This window comes from Syngnathus floridae, chromosome 8, assembly GCF_059516105.1.
Source record: "Syngnathus floridae isolate MCC-2025c chromosome 8, RoL_Sflo_1.0, whole genome shotgun sequence".
Taxonomy (NCBI): Eukaryota; Metazoa; Chordata; class Actinopteri; order Syngnathiformes; family Syngnathidae; genus Syngnathus; species Syngnathus floridae.
Window position 1 is genome coordinate 1,870,439 of NC_142420.1, and position 22,409 is coordinate 1,892,847.

The 22,409-nt window shown below is 46.2% G+C and overlaps 1 protein-coding gene and 1 long non-coding RNA gene across 8 annotated transcripts; both read left to right on the forward strand.

Annotated features, from left to right (window-relative positions):
- Positions 1-10,563, forward strand: wnt6b (wingless-type MMTV integration site family, member 6b). Its single transcript, XM_088383560.1, has 4 exons — positions 1-622; positions 3,478-3,698; positions 8,142-8,443; positions 9,715-10,563. Exons 1-4 carry the CDS (start codon positions 543-545, stop codon positions 10,174-10,176), a joined length of 1,065 nt encoding a protein of 354 aa, XP_088239686.1. The 5' UTR covers positions 1-542; the 3' UTR covers positions 10,177-10,563.
- Positions 10,564-11,966: 1,403 nt separating this feature from the next.
- LOC148393866 (uncharacterized) lies at positions 11,967-18,038 on the forward strand. Of its 7 annotated transcripts, none has more exons than XR_015860083.1 (9): positions 11,967-12,167; positions 12,310-12,371; positions 12,452-13,300; positions 13,394-14,807; positions 14,873-16,014; positions 16,096-16,171; positions 16,242-16,342; positions 17,023-17,092; positions 17,350-18,038. It is a non-coding gene; the product is annotated as an uncharacterized LOC148393866 (long non-coding RNA). The 7 variants fall into 7 exon arrangements; XR_015860082.1 differs by having other exon boundaries at positions 11,968-12,167; positions 16,096-16,167; XR_015860081.1 differs by having other exon boundaries at positions 11,970-12,167; positions 12,452-12,907; positions 13,190-13,300; positions 14,873-16,171.
- The last annotated feature ends 4,371 nt before the right edge of the window (positions 18,039-22,409 follow it).

Consider the following 22,409-nt stretch of genomic DNA (forward strand, 5'->3'; position numbering starts at 1 on the left):
GCGACGTCACACCAAGGTGCGAGAAGAAGAAGAGCGCATTTTTCCTCCCTTCATCATCCAAAGAAAACACACTGACACACACCGTGGTCCTCCTCCTCTTCCTCCTCTTCCTCCTCTGCGCCCGCAAGACCTCCACTGAGTCATTTGCAAAACGCTAAAGACGAGCAGGGACAACCGAACGGAACTTCAAATCCACGCGCTCTGCCTCATCATCTAAGGACGTATTCTTTTTTGGATTGCTTTTTTTTTTGGTATGTTCGGACGGAGCCACTTTTGGGACGCGTTTTGCGCTCGGCGCGTCGGGGAGCTTGTAACGTGACAGAACCGGAGCGACAATGAAGAGTTCACCCGCACCTTTGGACCTCGGCTCAGTCACCTCTTGACCGACTTTGCTGCGCATTAAGATGCGCCCGATGGGAGGGGAGCTGGATGATGAACATTGAATGACTTGACGTTTCCTGAAGACAAATACAAGAGGAGGATTGTGTTGTGTTTCGTTTTTAGATCTGAAAAGTAACCTGGAAGTTCTGAAGCGCGCAAACATGACGGTTCGCCTGTCCCGGATCCAACTGGCTCTGTTCTTTATCTTGCTTTGCCCGGTCAATATCATCGGATTGTGGTGGTAAGTGCTCATGTCGAGTGATGATTTTTTTATTATTATTATTATTTTTAATGGCTGCAACGCGACGACTTTGATTGGAATTTTGCGCGTACTTGCGCACAATTATGCGCAACTAGTTGTACAAAATACATGCAAAACCGTCTAGATGTAATTAATTATTTTTTATCTATCTGTCTGTCTGTCTTGTCTGTCTGTCTGCATTGGTTTCATAAGTGTACGTTTATAGTAAGCTTAAGTATTTGGAGGATAGGAAATCAGAAAGAAAGGAGGGCGGTGATAGCTGTCTTCTCAGTGCCTGCAGTTGTGTGTGTGTGTTTTGGGGGTCAGAGTCAGGAATGTCAGGTGGCCCTTCAGGGCGCCGTGGATATGTCATCATAAAACAATCCGTGCAGGTTCGACACGGCGCGGTGTGTGACAGACAGACGAGATCTTTTCTGTCTTTGTGTTTGCTTTCCTTCCTACCGTGTCGTTTGTCTCCGTTCACACCGATAGCCGGACGTGCAATCTTTGCGGATTCGTTCCCAGCGAATCCTCCCACTTGACCAATTTGATTCAAGGTCAGCGTAGGCTGTGCTGTCCAAGGACACTCGTGCACTCTTTGTATGTCCTGCTGGCACCGGCGTTCCGTCTTGTCACGGGTGAGAGCCAACTCGCACTCCTTTTCACATGGGCCTATTGGAAAGTGATGAGAACGCGTTGTAATCAACTCGCCGGGAAGTCACAACAATCTCGACCAGAGCGCAAATGGAATCTCTTACATGTGCTGATGCGGCAAAAGTGGAGAGTCGGTGGACACAATAAGTTCAATTTGTCTGTCTCCAATAGAATAGAATAGAAGATGCATTTGTATGGGGCCAAATCTGTTGTTGTAGGTCATATTTAATGGATTTTTTTTTATTTGTTCACTCCATTGGACGAGTGGTCAACACATTTTCTACATTTTAGCTTTGATCGTAAAATCTGGTGAAATTTTCGAGCAGGCCGTTCAGGCTATTCATGGGGTCCTTGTTGCTGTCCACGGGCCGCATGTTGGTGAGCGGCGATAGCATCTATTTCCTTTTCATCCCCACTGACATAAATTGTCATCTTCTTTCAGCGCTAGACCGCCGAGCGAGCGAGCGAAGGAGAAAGCACACCTGCGCATCTGGCGGGAGGACAATGATGTGCTCTGTTGGAAAAGCGCCGGGCGACCCGTCGTTTCTCGCTCGCCCCGCTCTAAAGTCTCTCTTTGTCTCACCCGGCTGAGGAAAAAACCCGTGACGTGGATCCAGCCGTCCGTCCGTCCGTCCTTTCAGAGCCTCTTTGCTGATTAGGCCGCTCTAATCATTTGGCCCGAGTGCAGGCGGCGCGGCAAGGAGGAATGCCTTTGCTTTGCCGAGCCGGGCCAACTTTTTAAGAGGCTGCACGCAAAGTGAAGATTTGCTTGGTGAGAGCCTCATTGAAACCTGAAGTCGGGTCGCACGCAATCTTTCATCTAGCGACCAATCGGGCTTTCTGACTTTGCACTTGCTGCACAATACGACTGGATCAAATGGCTTCAATATGAGCGAGCGGCGCAAATCATAAAATGTATCAAAGGACATTCCAAAAAGCTTGCATGAGAAATCCCACTGTCGAGGCTCGACTTGTGTGGGTTGCTCTTTTTTTTTTTCTTTTCCTTCCCCCCTGACTTCTTTCATGATGTCACACTGACGACGCATTCATGTGAGACAGATTTGACTTTGAAGCCCTTTTGGCCCCTAATTTCAGCTCCTGTAAATACCTCTCGGTTTGTTTCATTGTCTGTGTAGGAGGGTTGTCAGAAATGACACTCAAAGGAACACTGGCACTTTGTATCATGACCATCCATGATTCAACAAGTGTGTGTTTGTGTGTGTGGCACCTGCATAGCTGGTTGCAAATTGGCTTAAACGGTAGAAGGTATCTGGTGGCTCCCATTTGATGTGATGAGGGGGTGCATACTTATGCAACCACATTATTTTTGATCTAACCTCTGGGATTTTTTTTTTATCAAATAGATATGTGATATGTCAAATTGATAGTTGAAAACGTTTGTTTTAATCACATAAAGCTGGCTTTTGAACAGGGGTGTGTAGACTTTTTCAACAATGTCCTCATTCTAAAGGGCTGTCGTCACTAATTTGATATTTGCTTACTATAGCCCATTCAATTTGTTTGAATTGAAGATAAAGTTGAATCCCTTCAGTTCTTGTTTATTTTTTTTTTCTTCTCACCTTGCTCACCCGTGGTCTCCAAACAAGGGCAAGAATGCTTGGCCCACACATCTGACAGATGCGCCCCCATTTTTGGGTATATCTCCCCTCCGCCAATGAACTCCTTCACCTTTCTTGGCTCCATTTTCAGATTTGCTCTTGTGTGTCTGATTTGCCCGTCACAAAAAAAAAAAAGATATTACCTTCTCGCTCTTTGGGGGATTGACTCGGCTCACTTGATGGTGCGCACACGCACACGCACTCGCGCGTTGTGATGACAGTGTGTAGATAATAAGTGGTTGTTGAGTGGTGGTTTGTGTAGCTAAGTACCGTTCCAGCACCTGCTAATTTACACGTGCGCTTGTGTTTATACATCTGCTCGCACACATTCGACAACTTGGTATCGATTCTCAGCTTTCACTCGGTCTTTGTGGAGATTCCAAGGTCTCGTCGGACGTGCGTGTCTCGCTATCAGTGCTCCCGGCGGGATTGTTTGTTGAACTTTCTGCAAACAAACTCAAGAGGCTGAAGAATGATTCGAGGTGTCGGCGATGAAGCGAGACAAGACGAGGGCGTGCGTGGAAATTGCTTTTGGCTCATTTTTTGGTTTCTCAGCTGATGATGTTCTTTGTTGTGGTCCAGGGCGGTGGGCAGTCCGCTGCTGATGGACCCCAACAGCATTTGCAGGAAGGCAAAGCGGCTGGCGGGGAAGCAGGCCGAGCTGTGTCAAACTCAGCCGGAGATCGTCAGCGAGGTGGCCAAAGGGGCCCGGCTGGGCATCAGGGAGTGCCAGTACCAGTTCAAGTACCGGCGGTGGAACTGCACCAGTCACAACAAGTACTTTGGAAAAATACTACAACAAGGTGAGTCAGCGTTTTTTCATTTTCTGATCATCAGCTCCCCACCTGACAATCACACCATGGTTTTGCGGTTCATTAAAAAAAAAAAAAAAGATAAAGCCATCTCCAGTTTTCCACTCGGGGGTTTGCAACCTTTGACCTGAGCAGACAGTCTTGCGCCAAGCGGAGGTCAGATGCCTGTCTAATGTGGCTCGGCAAGACAAGGGCAGCTTTTGTCGCTAGATCGGGCACGCTTGAAATGATCGGCTAATATCTGCTGTGAACATCCCTCAGCATCTTCTCGCTGCTCTTTCATGTCTGCCTTATGATTGCTCCCCTGCATAAAAAACTAATAAAATAAAATAAATAATAATAATCCACCATTAAGGTTTTGAATCTTGGCTGTGATCAAAATAATAATGATAATTAAAACAATAAGAATAATAAGTTTTTGAATCTTGGCTGTGATTAAAAAAAAAATTAAATAGATAAGACGGGAAGAGAGGGCAAGAATGTACCGGCAGAAGACAGAAGGGCAATTAATCACACATTCCTGGCTGTCTATAAGAAAGGCCAAATTGCTCTTTTGTTTTGCAACACTCGGTGACCTGCATCTACTTGTAAGGCTTTTGTTGATACACATTCAAACAAGTCTCTCACAATCGAAGACGAGGCGTCCTCCTCAGCCTTCAAATAGTTTGTCAAGACTTCAGAAAAATGTAATAAGTTGCAAATCGTGAGCTTACACTTGATTGTTCCGCTTTGGTGAAATAGGAACGAATTGGAACAAATTGGACGTCCCCCCCCCCCTCCCATCAGGAGATCTTATACTAACTGTTATTTCCTAGTAAAAATTGCACTCCGCTTGTTTGTTGACGTTTCCCTCTGTTCCCCTTTTGTGCTCTCCCACTTGAGTTTTGTAGCTGCTCCAATAACTGCCGCTTCGCCACACTCGAGTCAAAACAAACACTCGCGCTGTGTTTTCGCTTTCTCGGCCCTCGTGTTTTGTTTTTCCGTGAATATTATTGTGACGTTTAACAATTTGAGCAAATTCTACCCGTGCAAAATATTTGTATTGATGCACGTCGTGTTTTGCTTTTTGCCCAAATTGGTCTGCTGGTGCTTTTGAAGGCTTACACGGGGACGGATGATTGAAACATCACCCTAATCTCCTTCTGCAAAAATATCTGCGGGCTATCTTATAAACCTCGGCTAGCGTTAAGCATTTTGACCACATGCCAACAAGCTGTGTAGATGTGGGCGTGCATTTGTGTGTGTGTGAGTGTAAGGCGTGTATTCACAATAACACATTTAATTGATTTCACAACATTACTTTCAGTCAGTGTTGTCTTTCCCGATCATAAACCTTTACAAACGTTTTACAGCTTCCGGCAAGATTTATTTTATATTAACTATCTTTAAATCCCATCTACTCCTGGGCTGAAAAAAAAAAAAAAAATTCTACTTTTCTACTAAACTAATTATAATCTAATTTTCAGTTTGAATGGTAAAAATCTGGTCATGGTTATATAATTATAATTATTATTATTATGTCATCTAAAACCAAAATGTACAGAAAATTGACAATTTAGACACAAATGGAACTTACTGATCGGTGATGGGGAAAAGATTCTCGTGTCTCTCACACGCACACACACACACATTCCACTTACATCATGCTACGCAACACAATGAGCAAATATGATTCCGTCGATATATCATGTTAGAAAACCATCTGCAGGCGGAGATCAATGCCTTTCCCATGCTGATATTATTTGATTTTGGCATGATTGAGATGCGCGCGGTAGGTACGGACGTGCGCATTTCCAGTCGCTCTGGGAAAAGTCTCATTTGTCATCAGCGCAAATAGATCAGACGCAGCTGGTTCGGGGAAATAAATCAAGCAGGCTTGGAAAAGCAAAATATCAAGACCAATAAATATACTACCTGAGGCTAAACGGAGCCGCCGCAATTTCCACACGCTATTAACCCAAAGCCCGAGCCAATAAAAGTGTCTTTGCGAAAACAATATCAACGGATCGCCAAGTTGTTTTCTTGGATGCCGTGCGTCCGCCACCCACTACGTGTCACCAAATCATTCTCCCAAGCGAAAAAAAATACGGTTAACACATTTGTATTATGTCAGCCTCAGTAATTCATGTTTTGACATCCCAGACCTCCCGGTACCGTTGCCCAAAAGTCAGAGGATTGAAAGAATATGCGCTAATTCCCGCAGAAGGGCCCTGTGGAATTAGAAGCAGACGTCGACAGGCCCAGACACCCGCTGTGGCAGAGAATTTGTTTGGAATTCATGTCTCCAAGGAAAATATGAAACAAGGCGCTTTGTATCTTGCAATTTTTTGATAGCTTCCACCGAGCACAACAAGCTCCGACAACCCGGCGCTTTATTGCTACTTGTTTCCCGCCGCTTGGAGACAAAAGAAGCCTAAGAATAGAAAAGGTGGAAAAAGTATTTAGAACTTAAAGTCATAGTCTGGTCAAAGTTGGTGTTGCCATTTTCGTCCAGAACTGATGCGAGAATGCTCGGAGAACTCACCAATACCAAATACCGATACCGCTCGCGATACTTTTGATATATAAAATGTCACTAAGCTCAATAACTGAACAAAAGCCTTTCTTTATGACGCAGATGATTTGCTGATGTGTCAAACTGCCGCAGTATAGCACCAACTAGAGCAGAGGAGGACTCATTTGGCTTAAGTATCGGTGACTGGTATCGGCAGCCTCCACAAGTAGCCGATACCTTAAAATAACGCCAGTATTGGCCGGGTACCAAATCTGTTGACGATGGAACAGTAAAAACAATGTGAAAAAAGAAAAGTAAATTAATATCTGTACGTAATTTTTGATAAATTGACAAGATGAAAAAAAAATCTTTTAAAATATTATTTGTGAAAATCATTAAGCCCTCACCACACATAGTGGTCACCTCACCCTGTCCAGTATGTAAGCACACGTGATAGTTCAAAGTAAAACAATGCTTTGCAAATGTATACACCGAGGCACTCTCCCCATGCGGCGACTGTATCGCGCCGCCGCCGCCTTGCACAGCTGGTCTTGATATCGCAAGGTTTTGCTACGCGCCGGCCGGTCTCATCGCACGCCACCCATTGTGTGTGTGCGTGCGTGCACGTGTGTTACCATCCCTAATGAATCCCATTCTCCGAATCATGAGATATGGAGTTGGCAGGGGAGACGCTGGTGACTGCACGCTCGCCCCCTTCCAGCTTTTAGACATAAAAGTCACTTTGTTTAACTGCGGTCTTGCACACACACACGCACGCACGCACATCCCTTTTCTGAAAATGACGGTCCATAAACTTTTTTTAGCTGTTAAGTGTCGTTTGTGTTTGCAAATTCACACTTGCAGAAGTGGAGCAGCAGTGTTGTTGACGTTCAAGTTTTGAGTTGTTTCGCTGACTGGGCAAGCGCAAAGTAAAAGTGCGCGGCGTGTATTTGGCCCGCTGCCGGCTCATTGGTCGGAATGGAGGACATGCTATTTTAACCTCCTCTTAGAGGAGCAAAGACGAAAGGGCCGTCCGTCTCCAACTCGGGGCCAGTTCTTCCATCACTTATCTGAACAACTTAAGGGGAATGATAACAAGATGACGGGATGAGGGTTTGATACGAGGCGCAATGTTGGGTGAGCAAGTGTTGACATGATCAAGGAGGAATCTGAGTAACCGGAGGAATGATGTTCATTTGGCATTCTGGCCCTTCTCAGACAAGGAGGGAAGCACGCGGAAATTGGAACGCAGCAGAAAAATGGCGCGAGAAAAATAATGTGTGGAAATCAAGGGGTTGAAAATGTTCATACATTATGTATTTATTTGTGTGAAATGGTGCCAGGCATTGTCCTGTTTAAAAGTGGGTGTGTACACTTATGCAACCATGTCATCTAAGTTGTTGTCCCCTCTAATTTTTTTTTCCAAATGAGTTTTACAGGTTAACTAATAGTGTTTCAGTGATTTATCTTGGTGTCATTTTCGTACATGACAAAACAGGGGGTGTGTAGACTTTATCTAGCAATTGATTACATTTCATAGCCTAGACGTTGGCTGTCAGTCAGGTGAAACCAAAATATTCCACCCATGCGGAGTTGCGCAATGGAACTTTTAATTGAAATCACATCGGGCCAGTTGTCGAATTCTTTCCCAGCTCTCCACGTCAAGACAAATGAGCGGAGATAGCGCTGTGTTGATGATGCCAATGGGGCTGAGGACAGACGGCCATTTGCGCTTTTTGTGGATGGACTTGACTTTAGCCCAGACAGGACAGCTCCGAACCAGAAATAAACCGGCAGCAGCTGCGTTCCGTAAATTGTGTGTGTCTTTAATCCTCTCGGCACTGCCTGTCCAAATCATGTCGCAGGATGGAGTCATAATTGTGCCAAAGGGTCTTTGGCCCGTTTTTGGATGGAACTCAGGCGCCCTTTTGCCGTTTCAGATATCCGGGAGACGGCGTTTGTGTACGCCATCACGGCGGCCGGCGTGAGCCACGCGGTGACCCAGGCCTGCAGCATGGGGGACCTGCTGCAGTGCGGCTGCGAGGCCACCAGGAACAGAGCCCCCCCGAAACCTCTGTCGTCCTCTTCCGGCGACGGGGTCAAGTGGGAGTGGGGCGGCTGCGGAGACGACGTGGAGTTTGGCTATGACAAGTCCAAGCAGTTCATGGATGCCAAGAGGAGACGCGGCAAAAGCGACATCAGGACGCTCGTTGACCTGCACAACAACGAAGCTGGACGACTGGTAAAAACACATCGAAATGTACTTCCGGATTTTTGCTATCGGCAAATATATGAGCTGTTCTTCGCAGAGGATAAAGAATATATGCGTATTGTTATGACACTAAACGGTTTGTGCTGAATGGTTACAAGTTTGACTGACACATAGATGCTACTTGTTAGCCTGTCTATGGTGTTTGCCATAATGTATTAGCGCTAAGCTAATGTTGTTTGAAAAGCCTATCTCTTAAAAGTATTCCCAAATATTCATTTGGATGCTGGTGCTGCCACGCAGGTTCCACCTTCCACTCCAAGAACTTCACTCCCAGGGCTCGCTTGTCCTGTGGAATGTTCCTTCATCCCGCCAACAAGAAACACATCGCCCCCGGCCGTGTTGGTGTAGCGCCGTAAAACGATATTCTGACAAGAATCAGGTTTCTGAAAGACAAAAGCAAGAACGTGCCACACTTTTTGTTTTGGAGCCTCCGAGGCAGGTGGCCTCCACGGCTCAGCCAGACGCCCCAAAGTTCCTGTTTGTGGCTCGTACCGAGGCCGTGTGAATTATGGACCTAATGGGTCTTAAAGAGCGGGTTTGAAGCTTTTAGATTGGATCACCATGTTGATTTAAAGTGCGGCTTTTAACATCTCCAAAGTGACATCACCTCTTTAGTCGTCAGCGCGGCGTTGGCGATACGAGCAAAGGACGTAATTACCTGCAGCCGACCGAGGTCACAGACAGGTAGAGAAGAACGGGCGTGGATTTTGGGAGATTTTCCAATTGTAACATTAGCGAAGAAGAAACCATTTTGAACGGCTGCCTGCAGCTTGTGAAATCAGCGCGCGGCCGTGCGTGTAAACGGCTGTTTTTGTGCATTCAGGCGCGTTTGTGTGTGTCGGCGTGTGTGATGGGTTAATTATGTGCAGTATAAGTGAATGATCTGTTGTCAAGGCTTGTTGCATGTAGGAAGGCCAGAGGCAAAATGGGGGGTTAGAGAGGTAAATTCCTTGGGAGAAGCATCTGCTTTTATCTTACCCATCCAGCCAGCGAGCTAGTTTTGTTGTTGTTTCAAAACCATGCTAAGGGCTCACCAACTTTTCAGATCCGAGGAGAGGGACGTGTTCAAAAATGCCATTTCAAAATCCATGGACAAATTGTACATGCCAGAAAGTCAACTCGATGATGCGTTCAGAAATGATCTTCAAACATCATTGGAATGCAAATTTTTGAATTCACTTAACTGCATCTTTCGGAGTGGATTTTTTTTGTGACAGTTTTTCCTTTGTGCCCCTCCCAAGGCAGTGAAGCTCTACATGCGGACAGAGTGCAAGTGCCACGGACTGTCCAGCTCGTGCACGTTACGCACCTGCTGGAAAAAGATGCCTCATTTCCGCGAGGTGGGCGACCGGCTTCTGGAGCGCTTCAACGGCGCTTCCAAAGTGATGGGCGGCAACGACGGCAAGACGCTGATCCCCGTAGGGCAGAACATCAAACCCCCGGACAGGCAGGATCTGATCTACTCGGACGAGTCGCCCGACTTCTGTCTGGCTAACCGTAAAACGGGTTCGCTGGGGACGCGGGGGCGAGTGTGCAACAGCACGGCCATGGACATCAGCGGCTGCGACTTGCTCTGCTGCCAGCGAGGCTTCCGTGAGGAAACGGTGGTGTTCGAGGAGAACTGTCTGTGTCGCTTTCACTGGTGCTGTGTGGTCCAGTGCAAGAAGTGCACCATCCAAAAGAACCTAAGTCTCTGTCACTGATGAACTGGAACGGATCCCTGTAACTTTTTGTAATGACTTTTTTTTTTTTTTTAATATATTGAGATTTCTGTGGGTTTGTTGTTTTTTTTGGCCATTGTAAAGACTGTGGTTCTCCGTGTTGCACCTATCCTGCTTACAGCATTCCTTAAGATATTTGCATTTTCCTGGTAATAAAAATGATTTTCTTGATTTCTGAGGAAAGCTGATTAGAACGTCTCAATAGAAGCTTGACAATAAAACATGTAGTGTGCAGCTCAAGTTGGGATCCGTTCAACAAATGTTTTTGCAACAAGATTTTTAATCATAATTTGAAAAAAAGCATCTTCTTTCCTTCAAAACACACAGCAATGTCATCATCCAATAAAATGTAAAGATGTGAGCCAAAGACCTGCGGACTCAAATGAGTCTGCAAGTTGACACAAGTTGTGATTTTTCAGGAATTTGTTGCAGCGTTTGGATGCTTTAATCTAGTTGACGAAAATGTGGCCAGGTCTTCTTTTCCAATTCTGCTCCTCCTCATCTCTGTTCTAAAATTGTCTGCAGGTCAAATGCCAACCTCCTTCATTTTGCTTTTGCAGTCATTAATTGTTGATTTTGATGCGTGGATGTCCGAGATGAGGATGAGAATGTTTATTTTATGACAAACAAACATCCACAAATGTATTGAATTGTGTTCGTGCGCATGCCTTCACAAAACACACATCACTTAAAAAAGAAAAAGAAAAGGGCTTGGTAGATCACGTGATTGTTTCCAGACATCTTTTTTTTTTCTAGATGGTACATCGACTGCAATTTACCAAGAATAAAGACGAGCAGAGCATAGGCAGAAGACATTGCGTGATATAAAAAATGAGAAATCAGGGAGGGAGGGAGTGGGAACTAAATGAATGGAGGAGAAGAGAGGCGGATGCAAAGATAACGATAGAGTGAGCGAGACGCAGAGGACCCTGAAGAGGTAACTTGACACCATCATGATCATCCGCTCGTGCGAACCTTTCTCTAACCGTGTGGCGCTCGTTCCCCTTGTAAGCATCATTGTGTAAGTGAGAATGCGGTACGTGGGCTCCCTCTAGCGGTGGCAAAGAGAATCTTTCAGTTGTAATGAATTTTTAAAGAGCCTGTAAAAATGATTCCTTTCTAAATGATTGAACATTTTATGAAGTTAAACGCTGGAAATATTGATCTGTGACGTCACTTGGACACTCCATTAGGTACACCGCCATTTTCAAGTGTACCTAATAACAGGCCACTTTATTAGGGAAATATCATGGTCAAAGGTCACAGGTGTCAAGCTCTCGTCCTCGAGCCACGTTCCAATATGTTTTCCAAGTGACCCTCGTTAAGCGCACCTGCGTGAAAAGTTTTAGCTTCTTTCACGTTCTGCAGGAGCTAAAACTTTTCACGCAGGTGTGTTTAACGAGGGTAATTTAGAAAACATATTGGAACGCGGCCCCGAATCTTTTGAGTGAACTGATTCGACAGATTCGTTCACCTAAAAGTACTGGAATGCACATCACTGCAGTGCAGTGTAGTGTTGGCTCGTGAGTGAATGATGGGTTCAAAAGAACGAATGTTTTCAGTGAAGGAGAGTGAACGAAAAGTTCTAAAGATCTTTGTAGCCATGACGGAAAAACTTGTTTGAACCCGTTTGAAAATCATTTGATTGAAGCCAATGGCGTGAACCACTCGACCAGAGCCTGCTCGGGAAAAAAAAGGAGATTTGGTCCTATTGATAGGGTATCCTCCATCCAAACATGTTCGGTGTTCAAAGTTTCATCGGATAGTCCGAAGCAACCCTTTCCACAGTAGTCACCATGACAGGCGACCACCTGGCGGCGTCAGTGTGCGGAGCGCCGTTGGACGATCAGGAGAAGAAGATTTGAATTGACGGATGTGACGTCAGGGCTTTCGCTAAATTGAAGACAGGTGTGCTCAAGGGGAGTTATCATATGCAGGTGCCACCGAGCGCGTGGCGGCGGACTTGCTCTCAGGTAAGCTAGCATGCGAGCAAATGTTTGTCGTCTCCTGCCGTTTTTCACGACGGACGCCTTGTTTGTTGCAGGATTGGCACGCTTTGTTGCCTTTTTTCACAAGCCTTTTTATTATTATTATTATTTATTTTGTTTGTCGCAGGATTGTCGTACTCTCGTGACTCGGCAGGCAACGTCACGTCCACCGCGACGGTGGGCCTGGAGGTAAATTGTCGGCCGCAGGCAATTTAGCCCGTGAGCAAATGTTTGCAGTTTCTTACGATGCCATTTTTTATTTCTTGCAGGATTTTCGCTGTCTAGGGAGTGCTTGAGGTTTGGGCACGGCACGGCACGCCACAATCGACTTTGCGTCGCGTCGTTGCGCGTTTTGGTGGTGTTCTAAATGTCTTTCGCGGGTTTTTTTTTTTTCTTTTTTTATGCTGGCCAGCATTGTTTCATTCGTTTGTTTGTAGAAGGTTCGTAAATGACGCCGCCGATAAGCGCGTGTTTGTCTGACTATAGGAAAGTTAGTTTGACTCTAGTCAACTAAACAATTTTTAAATTATTTTATATTATGCGTGTGCCATTTCCGTGTCGTGCAAACTGGTGAATGTAACGAATGTTACGTCTTGTCCAAATCGGACCAAATCCATTCAAAGATGGCGCCCGCCTGCTCTCGTTCCGTTACGCAACAAACCTTTGCGCAGGTTATTTTCTCCCGTTTTGGACGCCGCCAACCAGGATCATCTGTCCAATGTGAGGTGAGTTGTAGATGGTGAAATTAAAATGTGAATTATAATCTTGAATAATTTACTACAATGTAATGATTATATATTTTTTCAAATATAAAACTCTACTTAGAATGTATAAAATTAAAATATTAACTATAATTTTGATAAATTATCATAACTTACTACAATATGATTGTATTATTTTTTAATTGAAAACTCCTAGTATGTATAATTGTTGGTAAAAAAAAATTATGCCATTGGCACTCGACTCAAGGTCTATTTTTGTTGCAATAATTTGCTTGTCTTTTGTAGCACTAAAAAAGGCCGCCCAGCCAGCATCCTTCTATACAAAGCAAGCAGGAGGCTCTTGAGGAGCCCTTTCAGTGATGTTGAGGACACTGAGGAAGAGACGTCCTAAATCAGGTGAAAACCTGTTTTTGTCAAGTTTCAGCTTCCCAACACACAATGGTTGTCGAGTTTTAGCTTCACAGCACGCAATTGACTGTGTTTTTGTAGGCTGCAAGTGGAGCCGAATGGGAAAAGTATAATTCCATATGAAAAGGCGCAATGGCCTATCCAAAGGAGCAATGGCCTATCCAAAGGCGCAATGGCCTATCCAAAGGAGCAATGGCCTATCCAAAGGAGCAATGGCCTATCCAAAGGAGCAATGGCCTATCCAAAGGAGCAATGGCCTATCCAAAGGAGCAATGGCCTATCCAAGGGAGCAATGGCCTATCCAAGGGAGCAGTGGCCTATCCAGAGGCGCAATGCCATATCCAGAGGCGCAATGCCATATCCAGAGGCGCAATGCCATATCCAGAGGCGCAATGCCATATCCAGAGGCGCAATGCCATATCCAGAGGCGCAATGCCATATCCAGAGGCGCAATGCCATATCCAGAGGCGCAATGCCATATCCAGAGGCGCAATGCCATATCCAGAGGCGCAATGCCATATCCAGAGGCGCAATGCCATATCCAGAGGCGCAATGCCATATCCAGAGGCGCAATGCCATATCCAGAGGCGCAATGCCATATCCAGAGGCGCAATGCCATATCCAGAGGCGCAATGCCATATCCAGAGGCGCAATGCCATATCCAGAGGCGCAATGCCATATCCAAAAGAGCAATGCCATATCCAAAAGAGCAATGCCATATCCAAAAGAGCAATGCCATATCAAGTCAAGAATCAAGCAGCACGCTGCAAACGTCAACATGTGCCCAGGAGGGGCAGTGTGGTTGCCTTTGGTTATGGGTGCACGACGGAAAGGTTGCAGGTGTGGCCAGTGTTTGGGGGTCTGACGGTTGGTCTTGCTTAAGAGGTTGTGGCTGGCTTATCTGGATCCAGCGGTGTCTTGTGCTTGGTTGCCATTGATGGTTCACTTCGGGGAGGACGTGGTGACTTGGACGGAGACAAAACTGAACTTTGATGTCCAAGCTTGCCATATGACTTGTATCATTTTGTGTCTTTTTCTAACCTGCCACTGTCATGCTTGCTGCGTTCTTTGTTCTCCCCCATCGGTGTAGGGCGGCATTGGAGCGAGCTGATCCCGAATGTCCAATTTTGCAATTTGACTTGTACCATTTTGTCTTTTTCTAACCTGCCACTGTTGCACTTCATCTAACCCTAACCTACCACCACTGTGGTACTTGCGTTCTTTGTTCTCCCCTAGGTGTTGGAGCGAGACAGTCATATTGTGTCTTTTTCTAACCTACCAATGTCGTGCTTGATCTATGCTGTGTGTCCTTTGTTCTCTAGGTGTAGGGGGCAGTGTTTGGGCGAGCCGGTCCACGAGGAAGACATAATGATGCGAGCAGCGCCCAACTCATTGCATGTTCTGCCATTTGCAGGCCGGACGCAAAAGGGGGTGTGGGGCACGGCCCGATCCGACCCGGCGACGATCACCAAAAACAGCTAGTCCCTGTGATCAAGTAAGCAAGTGACCGAACACTTGGGGTGCTCTTTGAGTTTCTAACATTTGTTTCTGTTTCTGCAGATGGCGACCGGGACGTGACACAATCTGATCAGAGGTGGACGGACTGCTGTGGCATCGATCTGAAGTCGCCGAGTTCTGAGGGAGACCTGCTTCCCTGGAGGCGTCGACCTGCGCAGCTTCAATGTGTGAAATGGATATTTTTTTTTTTTTAAATTACACCAGCGGTGTCCGAATGTCTGCTTGAGGGCTGCATACTGAAACAAATTCAGAATTCTTTGACGCAAATTCATTAAATCAATCACGAAATGTTGCCATTGATATTTAGTGCTACAAAGCAGTGTTGTGTTTATTCGTGTGGTGTGTTGATCAAGTTGCCCCGAGGCTGCCATTTGGACACCAATGGTGACGTGTGTAGGGCTGCACGTGTATTGGAAAACTGCCATATGGTGGTCTAGGTTATTGACAGCTGATTTTTTTTCCAGGTCTCAAATGAAACACGTTTTCTTGCCTAACTATTTGTAATGAGTTAAGACGATAAGTCATTGATGTAAGTTAAAGTTAACTAATCCAACTGATCTCATTGCGATCAAATAGTTAACCTCCATCCAAGAATTTTACACAACTTGCCTCAATGCAGTGGTCTGGCCCAATACTGCCATATCATTGATTTTCCAAAATGTTGTGCAGCCCTCATTGAGTGCCAAACGCGCAGCGACGGCAAGCGCAAGCGACCGCGCAGCGACGCCAAGCGACCGCGCAGCGACGCCAAGCGCAAGCGACGCCAAGCGCAAGCGACTGCAAGCGCAAGCGACTGCAAGCGCAAGCGACTGCAAGCGCAAGCGACTGCAAGCGCAAGCGACTGCAAGCGCAAGCGACTGCAAGCGCAAGCGACCGCGCAGCGACGGCAAGCGCAAGCGACTGCGCAAGCGACGGCAAGCGCAAGCGACGGCAAGCGCAAGCGACGGCAAGCGCAAGCGACGGCAAGCGCAAGCGACGGCAAGCGCAAGCGACGGCGCAGCGAGACTTTTGTGCTTGTCTTGCAAGGTGGAAGAGACGATGTATGAAACGAAGAGCCGGTGGACGGAGGCCACCAGACCCGCGATTGGTGAGCGGGTTGCAAAGGAAGGAATCACCCAAAGAAAGCAGTCGCCAAGTGTTGAAGAGGAGCCTGACGCATGACTGGCCAAGGCTGGCCAGAGGCGGTGACATGGCAATCCAATCTGCAAGCCTAGTGTACACACTTGTTGGTTTTAATTTGATTTCCTTATTTTTCTGCCTTTCAGCTGGCAGCGGATGGGGCGAGCGCCAGCCTGCACCGAGAGGGACTGGGTTGCACCCACAAGACCAGGGAGGGGGTAGGTAATGAGTACGTTGACAGAAGTGAACCGCATGCAACTGAGTGCCGTTTGTCTTTTTGCACTTGTGCGAGGCGAAAGACGAGTCTAACACCGGCCGGAGCAGACCCGGACCTTGGCCTGTGACGAGCGGCCCACACGAGACTGATGGGTGCAGATGCAGCCAGCGTTCCGGGTGTGTATGACTTTGTTTTTTCTTTTGTGCTTTCCCTACCCCTGTCTGTTTGAATAGGGTAACCTGTAGCACGCACGGGCATTTGGGTTGCTGTGACCCTCTAGATACGAATTGGCAAAGTAGACAGCCCCTGCCTCTCTCCCTGCCTCCCTCCCTCCCTCCCCCCCCCCCTCTCTCTCTCTCCCTCGCTCTCTTTCTCCAATGTGCCCGGCAGTACCTGCATGGCCTGGTGCACTCAGGATGGAACGTGGCTATACCTTGCCCTTTGTGGAATACCAGGGTATAATGTCTGCCAGACTGGGTCCCAGTGTCGTCGACGGTGTCGAGGACAAGGAGATTCTCCGTGACGCTCTCCGTGACGTCACGTTTTCCTCTATTTTTCCTCTCGGGGCCAAGCCAGCTCTACTCAGGGGGAACTGGCCGGTTGCGCTTAAGTGCGCACCAAAGCCTCTTTTCATCTCCTCTCGCTCTCTCCCTCCTTCCCTCCCTCCCTCCCTTTTTGTAAGGGGTTAAACATTTCATAACCCGGATCGCTCCAATGCGGGAGGGCCGTATGAGACATGCGCCAGCCCGTGCGTGCCGCTAGTTACCTGATTCAAACTTACCTTAGTCAAGGTTGGGGGGGGTGCTAGTGGAATTTTTCCCCTTGCCAAAACCAACACAATATGTCTGCCTTTCAGGATTGCTGGGGCACTGGATCGGACGAGTGCCTTCACAGAGAGGGACTGGACAGGACCGCGGGACCAGAGGGTAATAATAAAAAACTTTATTTGCAGAGCACCTTTCATACAAGAAATGCAGCTCAAAGCACTTTACAACAATGAAAGAAATTATAAGCATCGAATTCTTCATATAGGAACAGACATAAAAAGAAAACAAAAACGTTCATGTATGCATACGCAATTAATAAAGGGAGCTTAGAATAGGAGCAAGCTTTAATAGACAGGTAATGAGCACGTCCACAGAAGTGAACCGCATGCAACAGAGTGCCGTTTTTCTTTTTGCAGTGGCACGAGGCGGAGGATGAGTCCAAACGTCGAATACCGGCCGGGGGGGGGGAGCCAACCTTCGCCCGTGATGAGCGGCCGACACGAGACGGACGGGTGCGGATGCGGCGAGGCCAAAGCGCCCAGCCAGCATTTAAGGAGAGTATGACTGCGTTTTTTTCTTTTGTCCTTTCTCTCCTTACCATCCCTCCACTTTTTCACTGGGTGTGCACACTGGCTATCTGCATGATGCCTCTTTCTCTCTCTCTCTCAGCGCTGCGTCATTTTGCAATATTGTTGTTTTACTGTTGTTTTTTTAATCATGAAATGAACTGTTTGTACTGTAATTGTGTGTGTGTACCACTGAACTGCAATTAAACTGAACTGAATTCAAGTGGTCCATTTTAAACATTGGCATTGGCAGGCTATCGTGCATACAAACTGGAATCATTTGAGACATTCTCAATGACAAGACAATTGTAAAGTTAGGCTGAAACAAAATTGACTTAAATATGCAGTGTCAGGCTTTTTATTTATTTTTTTAACTACACAAAGAAAAGCGGCATGCATTCTAAATTGTTGACAAAAGCCAAGTAGCCAGACACCGATAGATGCAAACGACAAGTGTACAAACGGTCCCTGTTGCGATCAGTAAGTCATCTTTGGCAACCCTGCTTTAAAATGGCCACCGAACTCAGAATCTTGCAGAATGTTGGTACATTTTTCTGTAAGAGTAAAAGCTGTTATTTGAATCTAGTCAGAGCCATTTTTTGGTTAGTTTTGAATCGTCATGCATCATGTGGGCATTCTTGTGAATAAAATCAACAGTGGTGTGTTTGCTTCCTGTTGGTGGTCTTGTAAATAAAGTCAACTTTGGTGTCAGTCATCATTCGCGAGGTGCCTCAATCGATGGTGCATCTCTTGAATGTGGAACTTATTGCATGTTTTGTTACAGGGCTTGATGTCTTCATTGGCTGTTTGACTACAAAAAAGGCTGTTGCTGTCCAGTCCAGGTTGCTGCTACAGTCAATTGAATTTATAAACATAGCGTGCAACTTCCAGGACCTTAGCTTTCAATTCAAAGCAGAGTTGCTAAACTACACGGCCAGCCTCGGCACATGTACTGGGTGGTACCACCCAGTTCAGAGTGAAGTAAAGGCCAGAATGTTCTTATTCATACCGGCATCCTTATGAAATTGACCATATCAGAAAGGCTACATGAATTCCAAGTGCTGCCACCGAGTAGCAGCATATTTGCCTCAACCTGTCTGATGCTGGGTCAATGCGATGCACCTTTCGTTGTTTTGCCCAAAACAACCTAAGAAATAAAGTACTGCCGTTATCTTGCCAGTGTGCATGTGTGTTCAAAGTACAAAACTCATTTGCGTGATAGAAGTCTAAACCACATGCTAGATATTTGCCTCAACCTGTCTGATGCTCTATTTAACTGTATGCGATAATGTTTAACAATTTAAATCATTTAAATTTTTAAGTACATTACAAATGAAAGGCGCCCCAATTAGACAGCTGGGTCAATGTGACCCGTCTTTTGCGGTTTGTTCTGCCCAAAGCAACCTAACAAATGCACATAAGTACTGCCGCTATCTCGCCAATGTGCGTGTCTCTAAAATGTACAAAGCAAGCAAATTCATTTGCATAATAAACTTCCAAACCACATGCTAAAAAATATTCATGTGATGCAGAAAGTCTTCTGTAGCTTGCTAAGATTTGCCAATTTGAGCAATGCCGTATCCGAACCCGAGGCTGGGGGTTGCCCGTCCATGTGCCTAATCGCTCGGGGATTGATACATCAGCAATGTCAAGTCAAGTTTATTTGTATAGCCCTAAATCACAAACAGTCTCAAAGGGCTTCACATAGACAAAAATTGACAATTATTCTCAAAGCATCCCCTGATCTTAAGCTCCTAATGCTTCTTTCTAGGTCTCCTCATGTCCTCAGCACTGCAAACTTTTGTGCCGGTACACCATATGAAGTAAATGGCGGAATATGGTTTTTTTTTTACACCTCCTCGAATGTGTATCAAGCATACCAGATGGTGTTTTAAAACAGCCTAGAATATTAAGTTACAAAAAGTTAAAAAGTTTAAAAAAACTTACTAAAGTTTTAAAAAGTTATTGATTATATATTTGCTCCAAGGAGGGAGTATTGACAAACGTCACCTCCTATCATAGTCTGCGCATTGTTGTGTGCTTCGCAGCGCGGTGTAGACGGGGGGGGGGGGTTAGTGGGCGCAGGCGGCGCAGGCAGCAGGGGGCGCAGGCGGCGCAGGCGGCGCAGGCGGCGCAGGCAGCAGGGGTGGGGAATCGAACCCTGGATCTCAGGTGTTCGAGCGCAGCGACGGAGCCACTCGCCAAGCGTGGCGAGCTCGGCAGTGACCCCGCTTTCACTTCGAGTCATTCTTACACCTTCAGTATTGCGCTCCGCGCGCGCTGGGTAAGTACAAAAGAGAACTGGCGGCCGCCGGCTGTCGTGTCACACTGGCCGACCGGTTCGTGACACGGCCTCATGCCCCGTACGACCCTGGTTCGATCCCAGTGGTGGGAACTTTCTCCTGCCCACTTTTGTAAGCGTCTGAATACATGCATATAGGTTGCATGTCGACGCATTTATTTATGTATGAACACCCAGTGTGGCCCCGCCCGCAAGTGGGCGGGGCGATGCAGCTGGCCCCGCCCCCATCGAAATGGCCCCGCCCCTGCCCCCGCCCCCTGCCCTACAAAAAGACAGTAGGGCAGGGGGCGGGGCGAAGCCCCGCCCCCTGCCCTACAAAATGACAGTAGGGTAGGGGGCGGGGCGAAGCCCCGCCCCCTACCCCATCAAAAGACAATTAAAAGTGTATTGAAAGACAGTAGGGTAGGGGGCGGGGCGAAGCCCCGCCCCCTACCCTACTGTCTTTCAATACACTATTAAAAGACAGTAGGGTAGGGGGCGGGGCGAAGCCCCGCCCCCTACCCTACTGTCTTTATATACAGTATATATATATATACAGTATATATATATATACAGTATATATATATATATACAGTATATATATATATACAGTATATATATATATACAGTATATATATATATACAGTATATATATATATATATATATATATATATATATATATACAGTATATATATATATATATATATATATATATATATATATATATATATATATATATATATATATATATACAGTATATATATATATATATATATATATACAGTATATATATATATACAGTATATATATATATATATATATATATATATACAGTATATATATATATATATATATACAGTATATATATATATATATATATATATATATATATACTGTATATATATATATATATATATATATATATACTGTATATATATATATACTGTATATATATATATACTGTATATATATATATATACTGTATATAAAGACAGTAGGGTAGGGGGCGGGGCTTCGCCCCGCCCCCTACCCTACTGTCTTTTAATAGTGTATTGAAAGACAGTAGGGTAGGGGGCGGGGCTTCGCCCCGCCCCCTACCCTACTGTCTTTCAATACACTTTTAATTGTCTTTTGATGGGGTAGGGGGCGGGGCTTCGCCCCGCCCCCTACCCTACTGTCATTTTGTAGGGCAGGGGGCGGGGCTTCGCCCCGCCCCCTGCCCTACTGTCTTTTTGTAGGGCAGGGGGCGGGGCCAGGGGCGGGGCCATTTCGATGGGGGCGGGGCCAGCTGCATCGCCCCGCCCACTTGCGGGCGGGGCCACACTGGGTGTTCATACATAAATAAATGCGTCGACATGCAACCTATATGCATGTATTCAGACGCTTACAAAAGTGGGCAGGAGAAAGTTCCCACCACTGGGATCGAACCAGGGTCGTACGGGGCATGAGGCCGTGTCACGAACCGGTCGGCCAGTGTAACACGACAGCCGGCGGCCGCCAGTTCTCTTTTGTACTTACCCAGCGCGCGCGGAGCGCAATACTGAAGGTGTAAGAATGACTCGAAGTGAAAGCGGGGTCACTGCCGAGCTCGCCACGCTTGGCGAGTGGCTCCGTCGCTGCGCTCGAACACCTGAGATCCAGGGTTCGATTCCCCACCCCTGCTGCCTGCGCCGCCTGCGCCGCCTGCGCCGCCTGCGCCCCCTGCTGCCTGCGCCGCCTGCGCCCACTAACCCCCCCCCCCCGTCTACACCGCGCTGCGAAGCACACAACAATGCGCAGACTATGATAGGAGGTGACGTTTGTCAATACTCCCTCCTTGGAGCAAATATATAATCAATAACTTTTTAAAACTTTAGTAAGTTTTTTTAAACTTTTTAACTTTTTGTAACTTAATATTCTAGGCTGTTTTAAAACACCATCTGGTATGCTTGATACACATTCGAGGAGGTGTAAAAAAAAAACCATATTCCGCCATTTACTTCATATGGTGTACCGGCACAAAAGTTTGCAGTGCTGAGGACATGAGGAGACCTAGAAAGAAGCATTAGGAGCTTAAGATCAGGGGATGCTTTGAGAATAATTGTCAATTTTTGTCTATGTGAAGCCCTTTGAGACTGTTTGTGATTTAGGGCTATACAAATAAACTTGACTTGACATTGCTGATGTATCAATCCCCGAGCGATTAGGCACATGGACGGGCAACCCCCAGCCTCGGGTTCGGATACGGCATTGCTCAAATTGGCAAATCTTAGCAAGCTACAGAAGACTTTCTGCATCACATGAATATTTTTTAGCATGTGGTTTGGAAGTTTATTATGCAAATGAATTTGCTTGCTTTGTACATTTTAGAGACACGCACATTGGCGAGATAGCGGCAGTACTTATGTGCATTTGTTAGGTTGCTTTGGGCAGAACAAACCGCAAAAGACGGGTCACATTGACCCAGCTGTCTAATTGGGGCGCCTTTCATTTGTAATGTACTTAAAAATTTAAATGATTTAAATTGTTAAACATTATCGCATACAGTTAAATAGAGCATCAGACAGGTTGAGGCAAATATCTAGCATGTGGTTTAGACTTCTATCACGCAAATGAGTTTTGTACTTTGAACACACATGCACACTGGCA

What these genes read in the sequence shown, in the direction of transcription:
- wnt6b (XM_088383560.1), top strand. Translation starts at nt 543, where the DNA reads ATGACGGTTCGCCTGTCCCGGATCCAACTGGCTCTGTTCTTTATCTTG. An exon ending in AATATCATCGGATTGTGGTG is followed by an intron (nt 623 to 3,477) that starts GTAAGTGCTCAT and finishes GTTGTGGTCCAG; the next exon opens with GGCGGTGGGCAGTCCGCTGC. An exon ending in TGGAAAAATACTACAACAAG is followed by an intron (nt 3,699 to 8,141) that starts GTGAGTCAGCGT and finishes TTGCCGTTTCAG; the next exon opens with ATATCCGGGAGACGGCGTTT.